At 63.1% G+C, this 20,452-nt stretch overlaps 1 protein-coding gene across 15 annotated transcripts in view; it reads left to right on the forward strand.

Moving 5' to 3' along the window:
* The window catches only part of NCOR2 (nuclear receptor corepressor 2), a 136,574-nt gene that overhangs the window by 35,967 nt on the left and 80,155 nt on the right, over positions 1-20,452 (forward strand). For 14 of the 15 annotated variants that reach the window (XM_036307327.1, XM_036307326.1, XM_036307337.1 and 11 more), the window contains 6 exons: positions 478-660; positions 6,711-6,838; positions 7,391-7,568; positions 11,836-12,015; positions 13,042-13,155; positions 19,206-19,262. In XM_036307327.1, coding sequence (XP_036163220.1) covers positions 556-660; positions 6,711-6,838; positions 7,391-7,568; positions 11,836-12,015; positions 13,042-13,155; positions 19,206-19,262 — 762 coding nt within the window. In that variant the 5' untranslated portion in view covers positions 478-555. The remainder of the gene's footprint in view (positions 1-477; positions 661-6,710; positions 6,839-7,390; positions 7,569-11,835; positions 12,016-13,041; positions 13,156-19,205; positions 19,263-20,452) is intronic. The other variant, XM_036307334.1, reaches the window with a different exon arrangement.

Raw genomic sequence — 20,452 nt, forward strand, 5'->3', positions numbered from 1 at the left:
GAGCTGCCGTTGCTTTCGGAGAACTGGGCCCCGGAGGTTGGGAGGGCCAAGGGGGTTTGGGGGGCCATCGGAGGTGGTGGGGGCAGTGCCCACAGAGTTGGGGTCCCATGGGATAAGGTTGGGTGGGCCGGGGGGCTTGGGGGCCATTGGAGGTGGGGGGGCAGTGCCCACGTGGTGGGTCCTGCGCCTGCTGAGTGGGGGCCTTGGCAGTGGCGTGGCCACTGCTCCTTGGTGTGGCCTGTGGGGCAGCTGCTGGCCCAGCCTGTGGCTCCGGGCTCCTCCAGGGCTGAGTGGGCAGAGAGGAAGAGGGTGGTGGTGGGGGGAGGAAGATGGAGGAGGAGGAGTAGGGGGGAAGGGGAGGGAAAGAGGGGGAGGAAGGTGGAGTGGGGGGCCTGCCTGCCCCTCTTCCTCACCGGCCCAGAGGACGGGAGGTCGGGGCTCCGTGGCTGACCCCGCTTCGTTCCCGGTTTCTCGCAGGCGCCTGTGACGGGGCTGCCCGCCCGCAGATGAGGAGGACTGGCCGCTGAGAGGGAGCTCGTCTGGACGGCCAGCGCCATGTCGGGGTCCACGCAGCCCGTGGCGCAGACGTGGAGGGCCACCGAGCCCCGCTACCCGCCTCACGGCATCTCCTACCCCGTGCAGATCGCCCGCTCCCACACGGTAAGGGCCACCCGGCCACCTTGGGGACATGCGTCGGCCACCGGGTTCCGCCCCAGTCCTTTCTCTCCTGGCGGTCAGGGCTGGGGTGGCTCACGGTGCCCCAGGGGGAGGTGGCGCCTCGGCAGTGACCACTGGCACTGCTGGCCTTCCCAGACCTTGGGCACCTGGTACAACAAGCTCCCTCCCACTTTTTAAAATATATATTTTTTATTGATTTCAGAGAGGAAGAGAGAGAGAAGGAGAGAAACATCAATGATGAGAGAGAATCATGGCTCTGCTGCCTCCTGCATGCCCCCTACTGGGGATGGAGCCCGCAACCTGGGCACGTGCCCTTGATCGGAATCGAACCCGGGACCCTTTAGTCCGCAGGCCGACGCTCTCTCTGCTGAGCCAAACGGCCGGGGCTTGCTTCCACTTTAAAGCTGGGAGGATGGAGACCGGGGCTGCTGAGCTGGCGGCTGCCTCTCAGGGTCCGCAGTGGAGTTTACACGCGCACATGGAGTGCCTGCTGTCTACACTGTCCTCTCAGCCCGGCCTCATCCGGGCCCTGATTGATGCCTCCTTCCTTGCTGAGCTCACACCCCCTCCCACCTCTTCCCCACGGGCCCAGCCTCGGGACTCCTCCCTTCCCCGTGGCTCCTGCCCCCCGCTGCCCCTCCTGCCCTTTGCCGTGGCTGGGCCCTCTCCAGGCACTGGGGTCACCAGCTGACCCAGACACCTCCTCCTCACTCCTCACCTGCTGGGCCGGCAGTGACACAGGAAGTGACTGGACAGGACCCAGCGGTCACCAGCCAGGAGGCTGAGGCCAGGGGTGAGGTGTCACCACGGGGTCAGGTCATCTGCTGTCACTGAAAAGGAGGAGCAGGAGCCCTGGGCATCGGGTCGGGGTGGGGTCTGCCTCTCCTGGCGCGTGGTCTGAGCTGGAGACACGGTTCTTTGGGGGGTGGGAGGGGCGTGCTGGGTCTGCAACCTGAGGCTCCCTCATCACTGGCCGCCCTGGCCCCCCACCCCTCCCGCCAGCTCATTCTGCAGGCGGGCAAGGTTGGGGAGATGCCCCCCTTTTCTGACAGAGGGTGGAGGAAAGGGGAAATCGAGGCACAGATGGACAGATGCCCTGTGCCAGGGCCCGCTGGGGACTGAGGGTCCTGGCTGCAGGGTCAGTGGCCGAGACAGGTCTGCTGGGATGCGGGGACAGGGCGGGGTCCGAGGGACCTGCGGCCTTCCTGGGACGCAGCTCACTCCCCCCAGGCTCCGGGCAGGCTTGCCCTCGGGGGGGGGGCACCGTCTAGGCCCAGTGCCTCTGCCAGGGCGCTGGGGGCACAGGGCGGCTTTGAGGGCCAGGCCCCACTGGAGCCTGAAGAACCCCCGGAGCTGGCAGTGAATCCCGTTCCTCCCACCCTGCCGTGTGACATCGGGCTGCTCGCTTCACCCCGCTGGGCAGCCTCGGTTTTCCCGTCTGTGATATGGGCGCGTGGGTCTGAGCGGGTGCGTGGGGGGTGAGTGCAGGGGGCAGGACGCCACGGAGGGCCTGTTCTCCTCGGGACGTGGGCCCTGCAGTCGCTTGGAGCCCCAGCGGGAGGCGGGACCTGCCCCCTCTGCTGGCCGGGCTCTGGTCCGTGTCACCTGCAGGCCCCCGGGGTGATGTGTCAGCACAGGGAGAAGCTGGGTCCTGGGTGCGCGTGCCCAGGGGTCAGGATCACAGGCCGTGGAGAGCCTGTTCCCCGGGGCCAGCCCAGGCTCCCTGCCGGCCTCTCTGGCTCTGACCTGACCCTGACCCTTTCCCTTTGTCATGGACCTGGGAGCCTGCCTTGGGGCTCTCTCTGGCCCAGCCCAATTCTGCCATCCTCCCCCGCCCCCCGGCCCCCAGGGGTGCTTGGCCTGGATCCTCCTGCTCTTGATTGGGAATGGCTCCTGAGGGATGGTTTGGGTCCCACAGCTGGCCTCTCGGGAGCTGCCATGCTGGGAGCATTGTCCATCCATCCATTCATTCATTCATCCATCCCTTCATCCATCCACCCATCCATCCATCCCTTTGTCGATCCATCCCTTCATTCATCCATCCATCCCTTCATCCATCCATCCATCCATCCATTCATCCATCCATCCATCTGTTACAGCCAAAGGTGATCCTGAGTGGGGGGGTAAAAGGATTGAGAAAAGACAGACAAGAGAATGAAAGCTGGGTCTCGGTGGGACGCTGCTCCCTGATGAGGAGACAGCTCCCACAAGCCGTGTCTTTATTTTATAGCAGATGCCACGAGACAAAGTAGGGGCGTGATCACGTTGTTTACAGCATTCTCGTGAGTTTCAACCCCACTCAACCACATGCACCCGAACTCTATCACAAGGCACGTGGGGCCACGTGTTCGGACCATAGGTTCAAGCTTACAACTACAGCTGTTGGCTGTGATTGTGCTGGGAGGGCCCTGCCCTCCAGCTGGGACTTGCACGTGGCAGTGAGAGGACCCTGTCCTTTCATTAGTCCGAGGCTTGAACCTGGCCAAAGCACTGTAGCCGCGCCCCATATCCATCCATCCCTTCATTCATCCATCCATCCATCCATCCATCCCTTCACCCATCCATCCATCCCTCCATCCCTCCATCCCTCCATCCATCCATCCATCCCTTCATCCATTCATCCATCCATCCCTTCATCCATCCATCCATCCATCCATCCATCCATCCATCCATCCCTTCACCCATCCATCCATCCCTCCATCCCTCCATCCCTCCATCCATCCATCCATCCATCCATCCATCCATCCATCCATCCCTTCATCCATTCATCCATCCATCCCTTCATTCATCCATCCCTCCATCCCTCCATCCATCCATCCATCCCTCCCTCCCTCCCTCCATCCCTCCATCCCTCCATCCCTCCCTTCATCCATCCATCCATCCCTTCATTCATTCAGCAGACCCTTCCCAGGCATCTCATGTGCACGTAGCTGGGAACACACAGAAGCATCCCAGGCTCAGGGCGCCGATGTTCTTGTGGGGCAAGCGTGTCAAACTCACAGGCTGACGTGGCCACACGAACAAGGTTTACGTGGATGTGGCCGCAAAATAACAAAAGCTTCCATTGTCAGAGAAACGTAGGTTGGTTCCGATAGAGACATGCTGAACACAAAGGGCTGAAATAAATGAGTCATCGTTCACATAAAATAATAGAACATTTTAATAAAATTACTATTTTTCCTTGAACGTCAACTTACCAGACACTGAGTAACTGCACAAATTAATAAGCGTAACGCAAATAAACCTATTTTTCTTGTCCTCCAAAAGCAAAATATTTCCTGTTGCGCACACCAAACAAGTGGGTCCAAGACTAAAGACGTGGCCGTCGGCTGCTAAAACACTTGCTGCTAGTGTTAGTGGAGAGAAATGGTGCGCCTGCGCGGAAGGCTTGTAAGGGAAATGAATGCAACACGATTAATCAGCGAACGTTGTAGTTCGTTATTAATAATTATGTATAACAGGATATTGTAAAAATTAAGTGACGAAGTTTTTATTAAAGCGTTTCGTACTTACCGTTATATTGGCTGGGCCGCACAAATATTTGCTGTGGGCCGCATGTGGCCTGTAGGCCGCGAGTTTGACGTGCTTGTCGTGGGGGATCGATGAATGGGGGGGTGGGGGAGATGGCTGAGGTGTGGGGGGCTCCTGATTGAAGTTGGGGGTCCGGGGAGGGAGTTCTTATGGAGAGTCTGACATTGCACTGGAAACCTGGAGGAGGCTCCGGCCAGGCCTGCGGGAATCGCGGGCGGAGGGACCTGCGTGTGCAGAGTGCCCGGGGCTGGGGGCGGGGGCTGTCTTGACTGGAGCCCCTGTCACTCCAGGAGGGACCCTTGAGTCCAGGGTCCGGGAAAGGCCTGAATTCTCGCTTTTCCTACCTTTGCCGCCTCCAGTTTATTTCCTCAGCCCTTCTCCTACCCCAGCTACGAGAAAGCCCGTCTTCCCAGCTCAGCCTCCCTCCTCGCTGTGTGCCCCAGGAAGTCACTTCCCTCTCCGCGCCTTAGATTTCTCACGTTCGCGTGGGGCTCTGGGGTCGCCGTGGGGGTGAAAGTCCGTAAATGGGTGCCGAGTGTTTGTGGCAGGCGCGCACAGTAGGCAGTTTGGGAACATCCGTCACGATTGTCAGTGTCATTACCGTTTTGTTACCACTCTGGCCGGGAGGCCGCCCGCCTGCCCGCCTGGTGTTGTCAGGCTCACGTGACCACAGGGAGGCCCACTCCGGGTCAGACCTTCTTGGGGGTCTCCCCAGTTCTCGCCTTCCTGGAGAGCTTCCAGGTGCCCTTGCGGGGGGGCAGGGGGGTCCCCTGGGCTCAGCCCTGGAGACTGGCCTAAAGCCTGGGGTGCGGACAGGGCGGCAGTGGTACCTCGGGTGCTTCTGAGAGGGACTTTGCTGGCTCCTGGCCTGGGAAACGGAGGCCAGGGAGCTGGGCAGTGGGCTCCCCGCCCCCACTGCAGGGTGCCGCGCGCCTCCTCCCGCCTCGCTGGCAGCGGTAGGCACCGTGGTGCCCGGGCCCCTCCCGAGGGATGGGCTGTCTGCCTCTCACCGCTTTGCTCATTTTGCTTTTGTGTGAACGAGCGAACGAGCCGGTGGGAGAAACTTCCTCCTGGCAGCCGCGCACGGCTGGCTGATTGCTTCTCACACCTCTGTACGTGCGTATGCGTGTGTGTGCGTGTGTGTGCGTGTGTGCGTGTGTGTGTGAGAGAGAGAGAGAGAGAGAGAGAGAGAGAGAGAGAGAGAGAGAGCTGTGCCTGGCAGCCTTGCCAGAGTGATCCCGGGGCCTCCCCTCCCCCCCTCCCTCCCCCCCTTTCTCTTCCTCCTCCCCCGCCCCTGCGTTGGCCGGAGTCTGCAAACACCCGGTGCCCTGTGCTGGACGTCCTGCAGGGGCGGGGGCCGGAGCCTTCTCTGCCTCCTGGGAGCTGCCCTCAGCCGGGGGGTGGGGGGGACACCCTGGGAAAGGGAAGGGGACGAGGTAAGAGGCACAGAGGCCTCCTTCCATCCGCTCGGTCACCTGTTTCAGAGCCGGGGAAGCTGAGGCTCAGCGGGTTTGAGCGAGGCCCTGCCGCTTCGTTTCCGCATTGGGCTGCCCCTGCCCCGGACGGCCCTTCCCCACGCTTCCAACCCCAGGGTGACGGGGCCCCGTGGACCCCCCTTCTCAAGGCCTCCCAGTCTCCTAACACGCGTGTTTGGAGGGTCTGACACACACACGCGTTCTCAGCAAACCTCCCTGGCGTCTCCTGACTCCCTTTGCAGAAACGATTGCTTTAATGAATAAGCCAGAGAGCAGAAGCAGGCCTAGATGTTTTTTTTATGGAAAATCGGGAGAATTGAGAAAGGTGCCAAGAAGGAGAAATCACTGACTTTCCCACTGTGCCCTAAGCCGTGCCCGTGTCAGACATCACTAATGGATTGCCGCGCCCCCCCCCCCCTCCCCCCAGTCCATGAGCGGTCCAGGCAGACAGAACCAGTCGATCGGGAGGGTCCACTCGGGAAGCCTGTCCCCTCTTCCCGTGGGAGGTTCGTGTTTCTGTGTTTTTAAACATTGACCATCGGCTGCACCTGATCTGTTACTACCTCATTTTTCCTGGATGATAACGGACCGTGAAAGGCGTGTTACTGAAGTAGGAGGGTTTTGCCGGAATTCTACCTTTTTCTGACTTGGATCTGTGCTTACATACGTGACACACGTGTGTGAGTTTTCCCTGCGGTTCGGAGCCTGGTCTGTGAGCCTCACAGACCCTCCCTCCCTCCCTGCCTTACGTGGACTCCATGCCCCATGCTCACTTAGTGTCCAAGGGAAACCCCAGGCCACACCCTCCCGCCCCCCCCCCCCCCCCCCCAGTCCTCTGCCAACACGCAGGCTCTGTTGTCTGTCTGGAGAGCGGGCAGAGTCGCAGCGCCCGCCCAGAGCACGAGTTGGCTGGAGGTGCCCCTTCTCCTTGGCGACCGGCCCCAGGAATGCCCTGGCCACGCTGGGCCCGAGGGCCGGGCGAGGATGTGGGGCCGGGCGCTCACTCCCTCTGTCCTCTCGCCGCAGGACGTGGGGCTGCTCGAGTACCAGCACCACCCCCGTGACTACGCCGCGCACCTGTCGCCCGGCTCCATCATCCAGCCCCAGAGGAGGAGGCCGTCCCTGCTGTCCGAGTTCCAGCCCGGGAACGAGAGGTGAGGAGGGGCCTGTGCCTGCTGGAGCCGCGGACCCATTTCTCAGGTGGGGAAGTGGAGGCCCGGGGAGGAGCAGGCGCGCGCACAGCGGGAGTGCTGTGATCGGCTGGTGATGTCTGCCCGGGGTGGGTGACGTGCAGGTGGCACCATGCGTGTGATTGTCAGTGTTAGAGTCATGGTGCTTTCCCGACTGCCCACGAGTCACCTGGGATCTTGGTTAACTGCAGAGTGTGACTCAGCAGGTCTGGTTGGGACTCAAGATTCTGCATTTGTCACCAGCTTGGCGGGGGGGAGGGGGGGGGCTAGGGAGGGAGGAGCTGACGTTCTGGTCCTCGGGCCACACTCGGGAGCGAAGGTGTGTGGGTCCGGGTCCACTCTCCCTGCAAACGGTAGTCCGTGCGTGTTGTCTGTGTGCAGACAAGTCTGGGTTTGGGTCCTGTGCGCCCTGGGCGAGCGGGCGCCTCTCCCGCAGGATCGAGGAGGGCAGGGCGCCCGGCCGGCGCTCAGCAGGGAGGCCAGTCGACGTGATGCTTGTGCCCTCGCCCCCCACAGATCCCAGGAGCTCCACCTGCGCCCCGAGTCGCACTCCTACCTGCCCGAGCTGGGCAAGTCGGAGATGGAGTTCACGGACAGCAAGCGCCCACGCCTGGAGCTGCTGCCTGACTCCCTCCTGCGGCCCGCGCCCCTGCTGGCCGCCAGCCAGCCCGGGGGCTCCGAGGACCTGGCCAAGGTAAGGCCGGCGCTTCTGCTGCGATCGTGCTGCGTGCGGGGGGCAGGCTGGGGCACAGCGTGGGCCAAGCCTGGGCAGCAAGAGGAGGGTCAGGGACGAGGCTGGAGAGAGTGTGCGGACTGCAGGGCCGCCACGCCCCCGAAGTCCTGGAGCGCTCTTTGGTTCCACTCTTTAAAAGAGGAAGTCGAACCCGGCCAGCGTGGCTCAGTGGTGAGCGTCGACCTACCAACCAGGAGGTCACAGTTTGATTCCGGATCAGGGCTCATGCCCGGGTTGTGGGCTCGATCCCCAGTGTGGGGCGTGCAGGAGGCAGCCGGTCCATGATTCTCTCTCATCATTGACGTTTCTCTCTTTCTCCCTCTCCTTTCTTCTCTGAAATCAATAGAAACATATTTTTTAAAAAACAGAGGTGCTGGTAGAGACTGTGCATAAGCTAAGCCCTGTGGTTTGCTGCTGTGGGGGGTGGGGATCTGCTGTTCACTAAACGCAGGGCAGTGAGCCGACGGCTCCCGGGACCTCCGCTTACACGGAGGAAGCAGACTGAGGTGCTTCTGTGCCCCAGGCTCACCCAGCGCCTGGGGAGGGGCGGGGACGGAGGCCGCATGGCGGGTGTCCCCGCTGTGCGTGTGAGCAGTTCCATTAGGCTCTCCACGCCCACGGGGACACACACATTCGCCGGGCGAGGTCAGTGCTCATCTCTGCGGCACTGGTGGGCGTGGCTAGGGCCTGGGAGCCTGGCTGCGGAGGGCAGGGGTCCACTTGGGCCTGCGGGATCCTCTTCTCTGCCTGGCGCGGGATGGGCCTGGACGGTGGGATTTCAGGCCGAGGCGGCTCCTTTACTTGGGAGCCGGCACACAGGGCGCGTCCCCCGGTGGCGGTGATGGTGTGACGAGCTCACATGAAGCGAGTGCTGGCTGCGTGTCAGGCACTGTCTTAGCCCCGGGAAGTCCCAGGCTCGGTGGAAGCCACTGGCCCGTGGCCGTGGGGAGGCGGGGAGGGCACTGAAGCGCAGCCCTGCCCGCCAGGCTCTCCTGCCACTGCTTCCCCTCTGGTCTCCCCAGCGGCCGCTGCCTCCCTCCTCCCAGGGCCTGCTGTCCCCGCCCCCCAGCACCCGCGTCTGGTTCCTCCTCCCTTGGCTGCTCAGCCTCCTGGGAGGGACGCGCCCCGTGAATCGCTGTTCCCTGGAGTGGGATGTGTGTACCGGGCACAGGGCCATGCCAGCCCGGCCGGACGTCCTCCCTGGGGACCGAGCCCCACGTGGGGGGGGTGTCCGGGCACAAATGCCCCGTCGGCCCAGAGAACGGGCGGGTCGCACCTGGCCCGCCCACAAGACTCTCCAGGATGGGGCTGGGGCCCTCGGTGTTTGGGAGGGTCCGTGCCCCACGCGGTCCTCAGCCCGCCTGCTTGTCCCTGTCCCCCTCGTGGCTCCCGGAGCCCCCTCTCCTCTGTGGGTCTTTCTCCGTCTCTGTGTCTGTCTCTGTCCCTGTCTGGCTGTCCCTGTCTCTGTCTGCCTGGGCGGGGAGAGTGTCTCTTTCTGTGTCTGTCTCTCTCTGCCTTCATCTTTGTCTCTGGGTCCTGTCTCTGTCTGTGTGTCTGACTGCCCGTCTCATCGGTCTGACTCTGTGTCTGTCTGTCTCCCTTCTCTTCCTGGACCCCAGGCCGGGAGGGCCGGGCCCCGTGTTGGCTCCAGGCTGCCGAGAGGGTTGGAAAGAGTGAGCATCGCCGGGCGGGGAGGGAGCCAGGGCGGCCGCTCAGATGGTTTCCGCGTTTGCCGCCTGAGCTTCAGCTGCTGCTCCAGACAGGAATTCGATGGGATTTCTTTTTTTATTTTTTTTTCCTTTTAAAGTTGAAGGGAGAGGGGCAGCCAGAGAGAGAGAGAGAGAGAGAGAGAGAGAGAGAGGGAAACATCGATATGAGAGAGACACATCAATTGGTTGCCTCCCATAGATGGCCCGACAGGGGGCGGGGATGGAAGCTGCAACCCAGCTACCTGCCCTTGACCGGGTCTCGAACCCTTGACCCTCCGGTGTGCAGGCTGAGGCGCCAACCACTGAGCATCCCGGCCAGGGCTGTTGATTTCTAGGTTCTGCCGTCTACCACGTAGTCTCGACGTGTCCATTCCCCCCATGTTCATGGCCTCACCTCCAGCCCAGAGCTGCCTCCCTCTCGCCTCTGCGTGGCCCCCGCCTGAGCTGGACGCCCTCGCCGACGTGGCCCTTTCCTGGCGCGAGGACGAGGGTCGGCAGCGGCTCCCCAGCCCGGGTCTGTCTGCCCCGCCTCATTCCGCACAGTGAGGGCTCCTCCTGGACGGCCTGCGTTCCCACAGCCAGGCCTCTGACGGGGAAGCTGGTGCCCGCTGTGGCCTGGCAGCCGGCTGGGCCTGGTCTGCTGTCTCCCTCCTGCGGTTTTGGGCTGGAATGAAGGCAACTGCCATCGGGACCACCTGGAGGCCATGCCAGCTCCCTCCGTCCCATCCCGTTCCGGGAGGACTTGGCCCCGGAGATGGTACTCTGACAGCTTGAGATGACGTGCACACGTGAAAGGAGCCGTGTTAGGGAAACGCACAGCTTGAGGTTGGCCGTGTGGCCCTGGCCGGTAGTTAGAGCGCCAGTCCGCCCACCCAAGGGTTAGGGGTTCGATTCCCGGTCCAGGGGCCCTGCGGGTCTGGTTTCAGCCGGCGTGGAGGTGCGCAGTGGGGCACAGGGCAGAGGGCACGGGTCGTGCGAAGGCTCCCAGGGGCTGGAACACACGAGCGCTGCCGGTGTGGTTGGTGCTGGAGGGAGTCAGGTGCCCGCCGTCCCCGTGTCCCGGGGGCAGGAGGGGAGGCAGTTGGCAGCCGCTGTGGCTGCAGTTGTCCCTGGGAATAATGTGTCCTCTGTCTTCTGAGCAGCTGCCGTGGGGGCGGGGAGGCGCAGCCTGGAGCTCCTCCGGGCCTCCCCTGCCTGCAGCTGCTGGCTTGGCCTTGAGGATGGCGCTGGGCGGGGGCTGAGCGGGGGCTGGGTCCCCCTCACTGCCAGGTTTGGAGCCGGGGCCTCGGGGTCGGGCCACCCAGCCAGGGCTCATGCAGCGCGTACGACGCGCCCGGCTCTGAGCTGAGCGCTCTGCACGTGTGAGCTCACTCAAGCCTCCTCACCGGCTGGAAGGTGGGAATGGCCCCATTGCGCAGATGAGGAAACTGAGGCAGGGGCGGTGCGTGATTTGCTTGAGGTCATGGGGCTGGAAGGGGCCCGAGGGGACCAAGGGCCTTAAAGGTGAACGCTAATGAACTTGAGTTGGTGGGATGGAGTCGGGCTAACCCAGCGAAGGGTTCCCTTGTTTGTTTAACTGGTTTTTAAAAACAACTTTATTACACAAAGCGTAACGCTCAGTGAAGAAAGAGCAGAAAAATACTGGCAAATTAAAGAGGCCAATGGAATATTTTGTTGCTAATCCTCACCCAAGGATATTTTCCCCATTTATTTTTTTGAGAGAGTGGAAGGGGGGCGGGGGGAGGGTAAGAGAGAAACATCGATGTGAGAGAGACACACGGATTGGTTGCCTCCCGCACACTCCCCGACCGGGACTGGGGATCGAACCTGTAACCCAGGTGTGTGCCCTTGACCGGGACTCGAACTCGAGGCCCTTTGGTGTGCAGGCCAACACTAACCACTGGGCCGTGCCGGCCAGGGCGGTGCGTCCCATTCTTAGCGTTTTCTCCGTTTGCACCAGAGGGGATGTTCTGTCACTGGCGGGTTCAGACTGAGCATCGCGAATGGGTGTTTGTACAGGGTCAGCCGGGGCCAGGCCCTGGGGGCGGAGGTCGGGGGTCTTGGTGCCTGTTCTCGAGCAGGTGGGTCTGGTGGGAGGACAAGACTGAGTGAGTGTTGGGAAGGGGGAGGGGGAGCTTGGGAGGGGGAGCCGTGGGAGGGCAGGGAGGCTGTGCCCTGTGCAGAATGAGCGGGAAGGGCCCGGCTGGCAGGGGGACCAGGGAGGGCGAAGACAGGGAGGCAGGGCCGGTGAGCTGCCCTGGGACAGGCGGGGGACGGGTGCTGGGGCCTGCAGCCAGGGCCGGGACCTCGGGGGTGCCTGCTTCTGTGAATAAAGTTTTATTGGCACAGAGCCACGTCCGTTTGTTTACATCGCATCTGTGGCTGCTTTCCTCACACAACATCAGAGCTGAGCGGTCGCAACAGAGACCCCCGCGCTCAGCGAAGCCAAAAACATCGACTGGGGGGGGTCCCTCTGCTGACCCCGTGCTGACCCCGTGCCCGTTTCCTCTCGGCCACAGGAGCGCAGCCTGGCGGGCAAGCTGGAGCCGGTGTCCCCTCCCAGCCCCCCGCACGCCGACCCCGAGCTGGAGCTGGTGCCGCCGCGGCTCTCCAAGGAGGAGCTGATCCAGAGCATGGACCGCGTGGACCGCGAGATCACCATGGTGGAGCAGCAGATCTCCAAGCTGAAGAAGAAGCAGGTGGGGCGCCGGCCGGGCTGTGGCGGCGGCTCTGGCCCGGGCCCAGCGGCCGCGACGGGGACGGGGACGGGGACGTCGGTCCCGTGGCTGTGGGTGTGGGCTGAGCACGGGCTGAGCACGGGCCGCGTGCCGGCTCGTTCTGTGTCCTTGACGTTTATCGGACGAGGGTGCTGTTCCGTGCGGTGCCGTGGAGCTTTCTGGGACGGCGGGGACATCTGTGCCGTCGTCCTACTGTGCGCGGCTGAGAACTGAGCGTGCAGCGTAGTTTAATTCGAACGAGCCGAGATGTGCGCCCGCCTGGGCGCCCGGCTTCTGTGCTGGACGGCCGCGTGACGGGAGGGCTCGATGGCGTTCGGAGGGGGGCCAGTGTGAGGACCGGGGGGCAGGAGGCGATGATGGAGAGCTACTTGCCGGGTGCCGAGTGCTTTGCAGAGTCTCGGGTAGCACCTTTGATCACCCCCTGTTCCCAACAAGGAAAGGGAGGCTCAGAGAAGGTGGCACAGCAAGGGCGGCGGAGGAGGGGGGGCTCCAGGCTCCACAGTCCGGCTCCGGAGTCCACACAGCCTCCGGGGGACCCTGGTTCCTGTGGGGAAGCGAGTGGGCGATGGCAGCTGACTCTTGGCGAGCCCCGGGCAGTGCTGCGTGCGCCCTCGCTCATCCTTTCCTCCCGGCAGCCCTCTCCGGGAGGCACAGGGTTCAGCCCCATTTTACAGAAGGGAAAACTGAGGCCCAGCGGGGTGACGCTGCTTGCGGATGCTCAGCTCGCTGCTGGGTCCCCAGGGCGGGGGGGGGGACGCCCAGGCCGCCGGCTGCAGAGCCCGCAGGCTGGAGCCGGGCCCCGGCTGGACCCTTCCGTCCCTGCCGGGTTGCCGGGGCCCCTGCAGGGCTCGGAGTCCCCGCGGGTGACTCAGAGGAAATGGTTAGCAGCCTGACTTCCTGTGCGCGGCCACCAGCCCGGGCCGCCGCTGCGCCTGCCTCTCCTTCCGCCCGCCGGGCGCGCTCACCACCGCGCTCTCCTTCCCACAGCAACAGCTGGAGGAGGAGGCCGCCAAGCCGCCCGAGCCCGAGAAGCCCGTGTCGCCGCCGCCCATCGAGTCGAAGCATCGCAGCCTCGTGCAGATCATCTACGACGAGAACCGGGTAGGTGTGGGCGTCCGCGTCCGCCCACCTGCCCCTGCGCGCTCTGAGCTGGAGGGGCCCGGCTCTCTCCCTGGGCCTCTCTCTCCCTGGGCCTCGGGGTTCCCAGCTGTGACCGCCCCCCGTGCACACACGCGGAGGCCTGGGCTTGTGAGTGGGAGGGAAAGGGGGGCCGGCAGAGACCCACCTTGGGGCGGCTGCAACGCTCAGATGCTCAGACGTGGCGCTGGTGGGGCCGGGCCGGCCTGTGGGATTCAGCGTGAAAAACGTGGGCGTCAGGTCTTTGCAGGAGAGCGTCCGGGGCCAGCTGATCGGTGGGGGGATGGGCAGTCACTTAGGCATCCAAGCAGAAGGAATTCCTGTAATGCAGAAGACGGCCATAATATTATTATTATTCTCAATAACAGCAAGCGTGCATGGAATAGCCCCTCCTTTCCAGGCGATGGGCCAGGTTTTTTACATAGTCATCCTAGGAGGGACGGAGGCCCAGAGAGGGTGAGTGACTTGTCCAAAGTCACACAGCCGGGAAGTGGTGGACGTGGGACTAGAACCCGTGGTCCCTCAGACCCCAGGGCCTGATGGGTCAGCACTGGCCTCTGCTGACATTCAGCCCTGAACGGGGCCTCGGGATGGGTGGACACAGGATCTATAGCAGCCTGTGGGGGCTCCTAGAGACCCCTGGGAGCAGCCGCTGGGTCTATGTAGGGGGCTCAGTCTTGGGAAGAAGCTCAGGGGACCCAGAGCAGAATGTCTCCAGGGGCTGATCCCCAGGGGGAACCTGGTGTCTGGTGAGGTAGTGAGCTCCCCGTCCTCCCAATCATACCACCGAGAGCCCAGCATCAGTGATTTACCACTGACTCTTTCCAGATGTGCTCAGGGCCTGGGGGAGGTGAGTTCCCTCCCTGTGTTACAGATGAGGAAGGACACAGGCCCAGAGAGGGACTTTTCCTTTATCTGACGTAACACAGTGGAGTGTGACAGACGGGGGACCTCTCCTTCCTGCTCGGGCCTCCTCCCCTTTCGGTCCTGCCCAGGGCTCCTGACCTCCCTTCCCAGCTGTCTCTGCCGTGGGACATGCTGCTGGATCCATGCTTGGAGGTCAGATGGGGTGGCTACTCCGTAGCCTGGGAACACACGACTGATGCCTATGGCTGTAACTCCAGGCAGGAAACGACTGGATCAACTAGTTGGCTATGCCTCTGCCTCTTGAAGCAGCAATAGCTGCGGGATGTGACTGAGCCTCCTGGGACCTGGGAGCTATGTGCGGGGCCTTGTGTGGCTGGTCACCCACCCCACACCCTGGCCCCACACCCGAGGGAACACATAATAATCATAACAGTGGGAGAGCTAAGGGGGGCGGCATGTGCTTTAGCCAGATGTCTGGGTTCAGATGCCATCTCTGCCGCTTCCTGGCTCGGCGTCCTTAGGCAAATGAGTTCAGCCTGTGACTCGTTTTCACCTGCGAAACGAGGATAATTATAGCCCCTGCCTTGTACGGTGGATGGAGTTACGCCTTCATTGCTTAGTGCCCTGGGACTGTGCCTGGCACCACGTGCCAGCTGTATTGTCACTCTTGTTCAGGTGAGCGGGGTGCATGGCACACACTTCATTCATTCATTCATTCATTCATTCATTCATTCAGCAGCCGTGTCATGGGATGGCTGCTCCGTGCCTGCTCCTGCTCCAGGCACCGCGGACACGGCAGTGACCTCGGCCCCAGCCCACGCACATTCTTTCTGGTGGGGGAGACAGACTCGTACCCACAACTCCCCCGCCCGTGGGCACGCGGTGACCTGAGGGATTTCGCTCCTCCTTCCTTGTCCTCTGTCCCCTTTCTGTCCTCCCATTCGTCTGCCCCTCTCTCTGCCCAGTCTACCACCCCCAGGCCCCTGTGCCCCGCCCCCCGTCCCCACCGCATTCTTCCCGGAACAGGCAGGCGCGCTCCTGCCTGGGGCCTTTGCCCGGGCCGTGCCCTCTGCCACAGCGCTTTGCCCCACTGGGCTCGCTCTCCCCCAGCTCTTCGCTCCAGTGTCTCCGTTTCAGCCCCTGTTGACCTTCTGCTGAATCCTGCAAACCCATCAAGCGCCGTTTCTCCTCTTTCTGGCCTTAATTTTCTGGCCTTAACCCACCCCCCTCCCCCCGGTTCCTCTGGACACGACTCGTAGCTTAGGTTTGTGCTGTGTGTGGGAAACGGAAGCTCCGTGCGGGCGAGGGTTTCTCCCCTTTTCCCTCGCTGTGTCCCCAGCACCTGGGACAGTGCCTGGCATGGAGTAGGTGCTCACTGAGTCTTGGATAAACATTTGGAGGGATAGCAGAGGGGAGGGAGGGGAGACAGCCCCCTGAAACAGTCTTCTGGCTCAGGGGGCTGTCCCCAGTGGAGGTTGGGGGGGAGCGTCCCTCTGTCTGGGCTGAGCCTTGGGGACTGGAGGCTGGGAGGGCAGAGGCCCCTCCTCCGCCTGGAGCAGCCGGGACTCCCGCCCCTCGGGGATCAGTGGGATTGCATTTTAATCCCCCGTCCTTCCCGCTGCTCCCTGGGAGCGGCTGGCGAGAAGGCCCGTCTCTAAATGCCGCTCTGGCTGCAGAAGGCGGCTTCCCCGCCAGGCAGGCCCGCCTGGCTCCTCTGCAGATGGGACTGCAGCTCATTATCCATTCGGGGCACACGGACGTGGCGCCAGCGCGCGGCGGGGGGCCCGCTGAGCCGGCTGCTCCTGCCTCCCGGGCGGGCGGGCGGGCGGGCGGGCGCTGCGTGCGTGGAGGCCGGGCAGGTGCACAGGCGGCCGGCCGAGCAGGAGGCTGCGGGCAGGAGCGCGGGGCGGCCAGGCTTGGGGGAGCAGTGGGTGGGCATTCGAGTGGGAGTCACAGCGCAGGCGGAGGCTCGGAGAGGGCACAGGGATCCTGTTTGATCTTCAAGGGGCATGTGTGGGGGCGGGAGGACCTCAGCTTTGAGTTTGGATAAAACACACACACACACACACACACATACACACACACACACACACACACACACGGCAGTAGCGAAGGATGTGTGAGGGACAGTGTGCCTCTTGTTGATGCCGTAGGGTAGCGGTTCTCAACCTGGGGGTCGCGACCCCTTTGGGGTTGGAAAAGACCATCGGAAAACACATATATAATTACATATTGTTTTTGTGATTAATCACTGTTCTTTAATGTTGTTCAATTTGTAGTAACGAAAATACATCCTGCATATCAGATATTTATATGACGATTCATAACAATAGCAAAATTAGTTATGAAGTAGCAACGAAAATCATTTTATGGTTGGGGGTCACCACAACATGAGGAGCTGTACTAAAGGGTCGCGGCATTAGGAAGGTTGAAAACCACTGCTGTAGGAATTCAGTGCAGTGGGCAATCATGGCAGACTTCCTGGAGGAGACGGGGCTTGGGCTAGGTCTGCCTGACGTGGGCACCACTGGGAAAGGTAGACGATGTTTCCAGTGGAGAGGACGTGGTCATCTGTGCCCTTACATACCTGTGCACGGATGTGTGCACACGTGTTCGAGTGGACCCGTGGATGAGCGTGTGCATGCGGGCGAATGTCTGTGTGTGAGTCAGAGCGCGTTGGGCACACGTGTGGTTGTGTGTGCATCGGTGCGCCTGCCTGTCAGCTGTGCGACGTTGCTAATGCACGTGGGTGGCTCAGCGTGTGCTTGCAGATCGGCATGAGTAGAGCACGTGTGTCGTTGTGTGTTTATACTTCATGCATGTGCACGTGTCCACTTGGGTACGTGTGTACGGCGTGTGTGTACGAGTTGCTGTTGGCACACGGGTGTGTGTCTGTGCCTTTATAGGGGTGGGCACAGTGTTTGGTCGTGTAGGCCCAGGGGCGGGTGCGTACCTGTCTGTGCAGGAGGCTAAGGTCTCGCGCACCCCCAGGCACAGCCAACAGGAGGCCTGGTCACATGGCCTGGGGTCCCCTGCAGAAGGAATGCAGCCTGTCCAGTGAGACCGCAGCCCGACCCCCAGGCTGCGGGAGCTCCCACCAGGGGTGCTGGGCCCAGATCCAAGACCCAGGCCCTGCCGCGGGCTATGTCCCTTTCCAGGCCTCGCTGCACTGGCCCTGCCCCGCCTGTGCTTGGCATCACCCCCGGATCTTGTTGCTGCTGACCCCACAGAGCCCCGTGAAGGCACACAACCTCCTATTCATCCCTCAAAACCCAGCTTACATCTCCCTTCTGCCCCCTTTGCGGAGGGGGTGGCTCCCGGCCCGCGTTAGCTGCGCAGCACAGCGCACACACGCGCCCTTCTCTTCCTGAGCGGGCGGCCCTGCCATCCAGCCGGCCCAGCTGTCCCTCCCTGGGCTCCTTGCAGGCCGCGCTCGGTCTCGTCCGGTCTCTCGCCCTCGTGCTCAGTAGAGAGCGGGCGCTCGGGGCGTGTTTGCGGAGCAGCCCTGTCCTCCCTGCCCCCACACCCCACACCTAGTCCCTCACTTGGCCGGGCTCAGGAATGTCCCACCATCAGTACCCCACAACCCACCCTCTTCTTGCTTCAGGGTGCAGTCAGGGCAGGGGGTCTGCGGTGACAGTTGGGGTGCACAGGAGATGTCCCCCTGGATGGCAGGACCCAGCCCTTGTCTTTCTCCCTCCTTGGAGCCTGAAGATCAGAAGGGTTTCTTCCTGGGCCTCAGTTTCATCATCTGTGAAATGGGGCCGCGTCTCGGACCTGCCCCGCATTGTGGGTGATTGAAATGCTGGCATCGCGTGCTGTGTGCTCGGCGCTTGGCTCCTAGGGTGCTCAGTGCAATGGCTGCCGTTGTCATAACAGCCTACCCCCCCGATCGTCTGGCCCCGGCCACACTCTGAGCCTGCTGGTCTTGGGGTGTCGGCTCTGCTTGAGCGGGGCTGAGAGCATGGCTCTTCCGGGTGGGCTGGACCCAGGCTCTAGGAGGAGCCGTTCTAGGTGCCGGCTTTAGCCACCCACATGCTTGCTTGGGGGTGGGGGTGGGGCTGGAGGGGGAGATGGGGGGCCTGGCCCTCACACCCACCTCCCAGGGGGACCCGGGGTCCTGGGCCACACTTCTGATGTCAGCCACATTCCCGAGGGCTCCCGTCACCCCCTTTTAGTGGGTCTGGATTGGGGTCTCCCTGGGGGACAGTGTGGTCTGGCGATGGTGACGTGCTTGGCCCGTCCTCCCGGCCCACGCCCCAAACCAAATGCTCTCCCTGAGTTTGGTGAGTCAGGAGCCCCCCTTTTCCTGGCTCATGGGGGGGATGGGGGCTCAGGGCTTCCACGTGCGTGCTGTGGACATCCCGCTTTCCATCACGGCCCAGGTCTGACGGGAGACCCTGCTGCAGCTGCTTCCACAGCCTCTGTCCCCCCTCCCCCCTCCCCGTGGGCCTGGCGCCCTCCCCGGAGCTGCCCCTGGTGGTCCCAGGCGGGGCCTGGGGGGCCTGGCAGAGGCACAATGCCCGCCTTCACTGCCCAGCCGGCCAGCCTGTTGAATTCACGGCCACCAGCCCTTTCCACCACATGTTCCTGTTTTCCTAATAAGTCCTGGGCGGTGAGAGGGGAGGGAGGCGGGGAGGCCCCAGGCCGCTCAGAAGCCATCACGTGATGGTGAAATACAAGAATCCTAGAAAGGGTATCTCCCCGCAGCTCCATCCCACCCTCGCCCTCCCCCTCCCCGGCCGCACCAGCTCCGAGGTAACCGTAGACACCAGCCCGCCTGCCTCCAGGGTGCAGGACGGCACCTCGGTTGGCCCTCGAGGCTGGCTGGTGAGGAGCTGTGCCCACACCCCTGGGCCCGGGGGCATCGGGCCTGGGGGCTTGGGAGGGGGCGTCACGGGAGAACAGGGTGCGTTTGTTAGAAGCGAAACTTGGCGAGCTCGCCAGGGATGCGGAGGCGTCGAGGCCCCGTGTGTTCGGTTCCAGCCGGGGAGGGGGTGCAGGGGGGCACGGCTCCCCCACCCGCTGGGCTGGGCAGCTGCCTGCCGTTCTCGAAGGCCGCTATTTATAATCTGTTCTGCGTGTGAGTGTGTGTGTGCGCGAGTGTGCGTGTGTGTCTAATCCCTCCTCTTCTCCTCATTCTGCAGAAGAAGGCCGAAGCTGCACACCGGATCCTGGAAGGCCTGGGGCCCCAGGTGGAGCTGGTGAGCCCGGGCCGGGGGGCCGGGGGGGGCAGGACTCTAGGAGGGGGCGGCAGGTGGGCGTGGGGGGGTAGGAAGTTCCTATTGCCAAGCGCTGCCCTGTCCCCCGCGAGGCAGGAAATACACCCTCTGATAAGGCCTGGCAGATAGCCTGGGGGGCCGGGCGCGTGGGGGCGGGCAGAGCCGTGGCGCTCCGGCCGGCCTCCCACGCCTGCCGCTCAGGGTACAGGAAGATGGACCCATGGGAGCCCAGCCCGCGTGGGAAGCCTGCGCTCGAGGCCGCGGGATCTGAGTTCGAGCCCGAGACCTGCCGCCTTGGCTCGGTGTGACCCTGAGCCGGGCTCTTCCCTGCTCTGCGCCTCACTCTCCTCGTCTGTGAAATGGGAACAATGGTAGCACCTGTGCCCCTGCGGGATAGAGGGGATGAGCTATTTTTAAAAAATATATGTTTTTACTGATGTCAGAGAGGAAGGGAGAGGGAGAGAGAGAGAAACATCCATGATGAGAGAGGATCATGGACCGGCTGCCCCCTGCACGCCCCCCACTGGGGATGGAGCCTGCAACCGGGCACGTGCCCTGACCGGGAACCGAACTGGGACCTCCTGGTTCACAGGTTGACGCTCAACCCCCGAGCCCCGCCGGCGGGGCTGGAGCCTGGTTTTAACCTGAGCTCCACCCGTGCTTTCTGCGTGGCCGTGGGGAAGGCCGGGGCTCTCTCGCTGTGGGTGGGGAGTCGGGGTCTCCATGAGGTTAAAGGCTTGTGGTGTGGGAGCCAGGCCCGGGCCCCGGTGAGCGCTCAGCTCCGCAGGGTGAACACGGAGGAGGGGGGCGCGGAGTGGCCCCTCAGCGGTTTGCCCCGGCGCTGGTCCTGCGGTGACAGCTGCCCCCCAACCGGGGGTCGTTCCTCGGGCCACCGGAGAACACCTGGCCTTTTGTGGCTCCTTCCCCTCCCCCTTCTCTCAGGGCAGACGCACACGGGTGGCGGTGGGGCTCTCCCGGCTCCGGGGCAGGGCCCAGGGCCCCTCCGGGGACCCGCCCGGGGCGTGTTCCGCTCCCTGGGATGTCTCTAGCAGCTCTGACTTCGTTTTTGTTAGTAGCTTTATGAAGATGTGACTCACACACTGTACAATTCACCCATTTAAAGCGAGCAATTCAGCGATTGCTGACCACGTTCACAGATGCGCGCGGCCGTC

The sequence above is a fragment of the Myotis myotis genome, unplaced genomic scaffold (genome assembly GCF_014108235.1).
Source record: "Myotis myotis isolate mMyoMyo1 unplaced genomic scaffold, mMyoMyo1.p scaffold_m19_p_47, whole genome shotgun sequence".
Lineage (NCBI taxonomy): Eukaryota > Metazoa > Chordata > Mammalia > Chiroptera > Vespertilionidae > Myotis > Myotis myotis.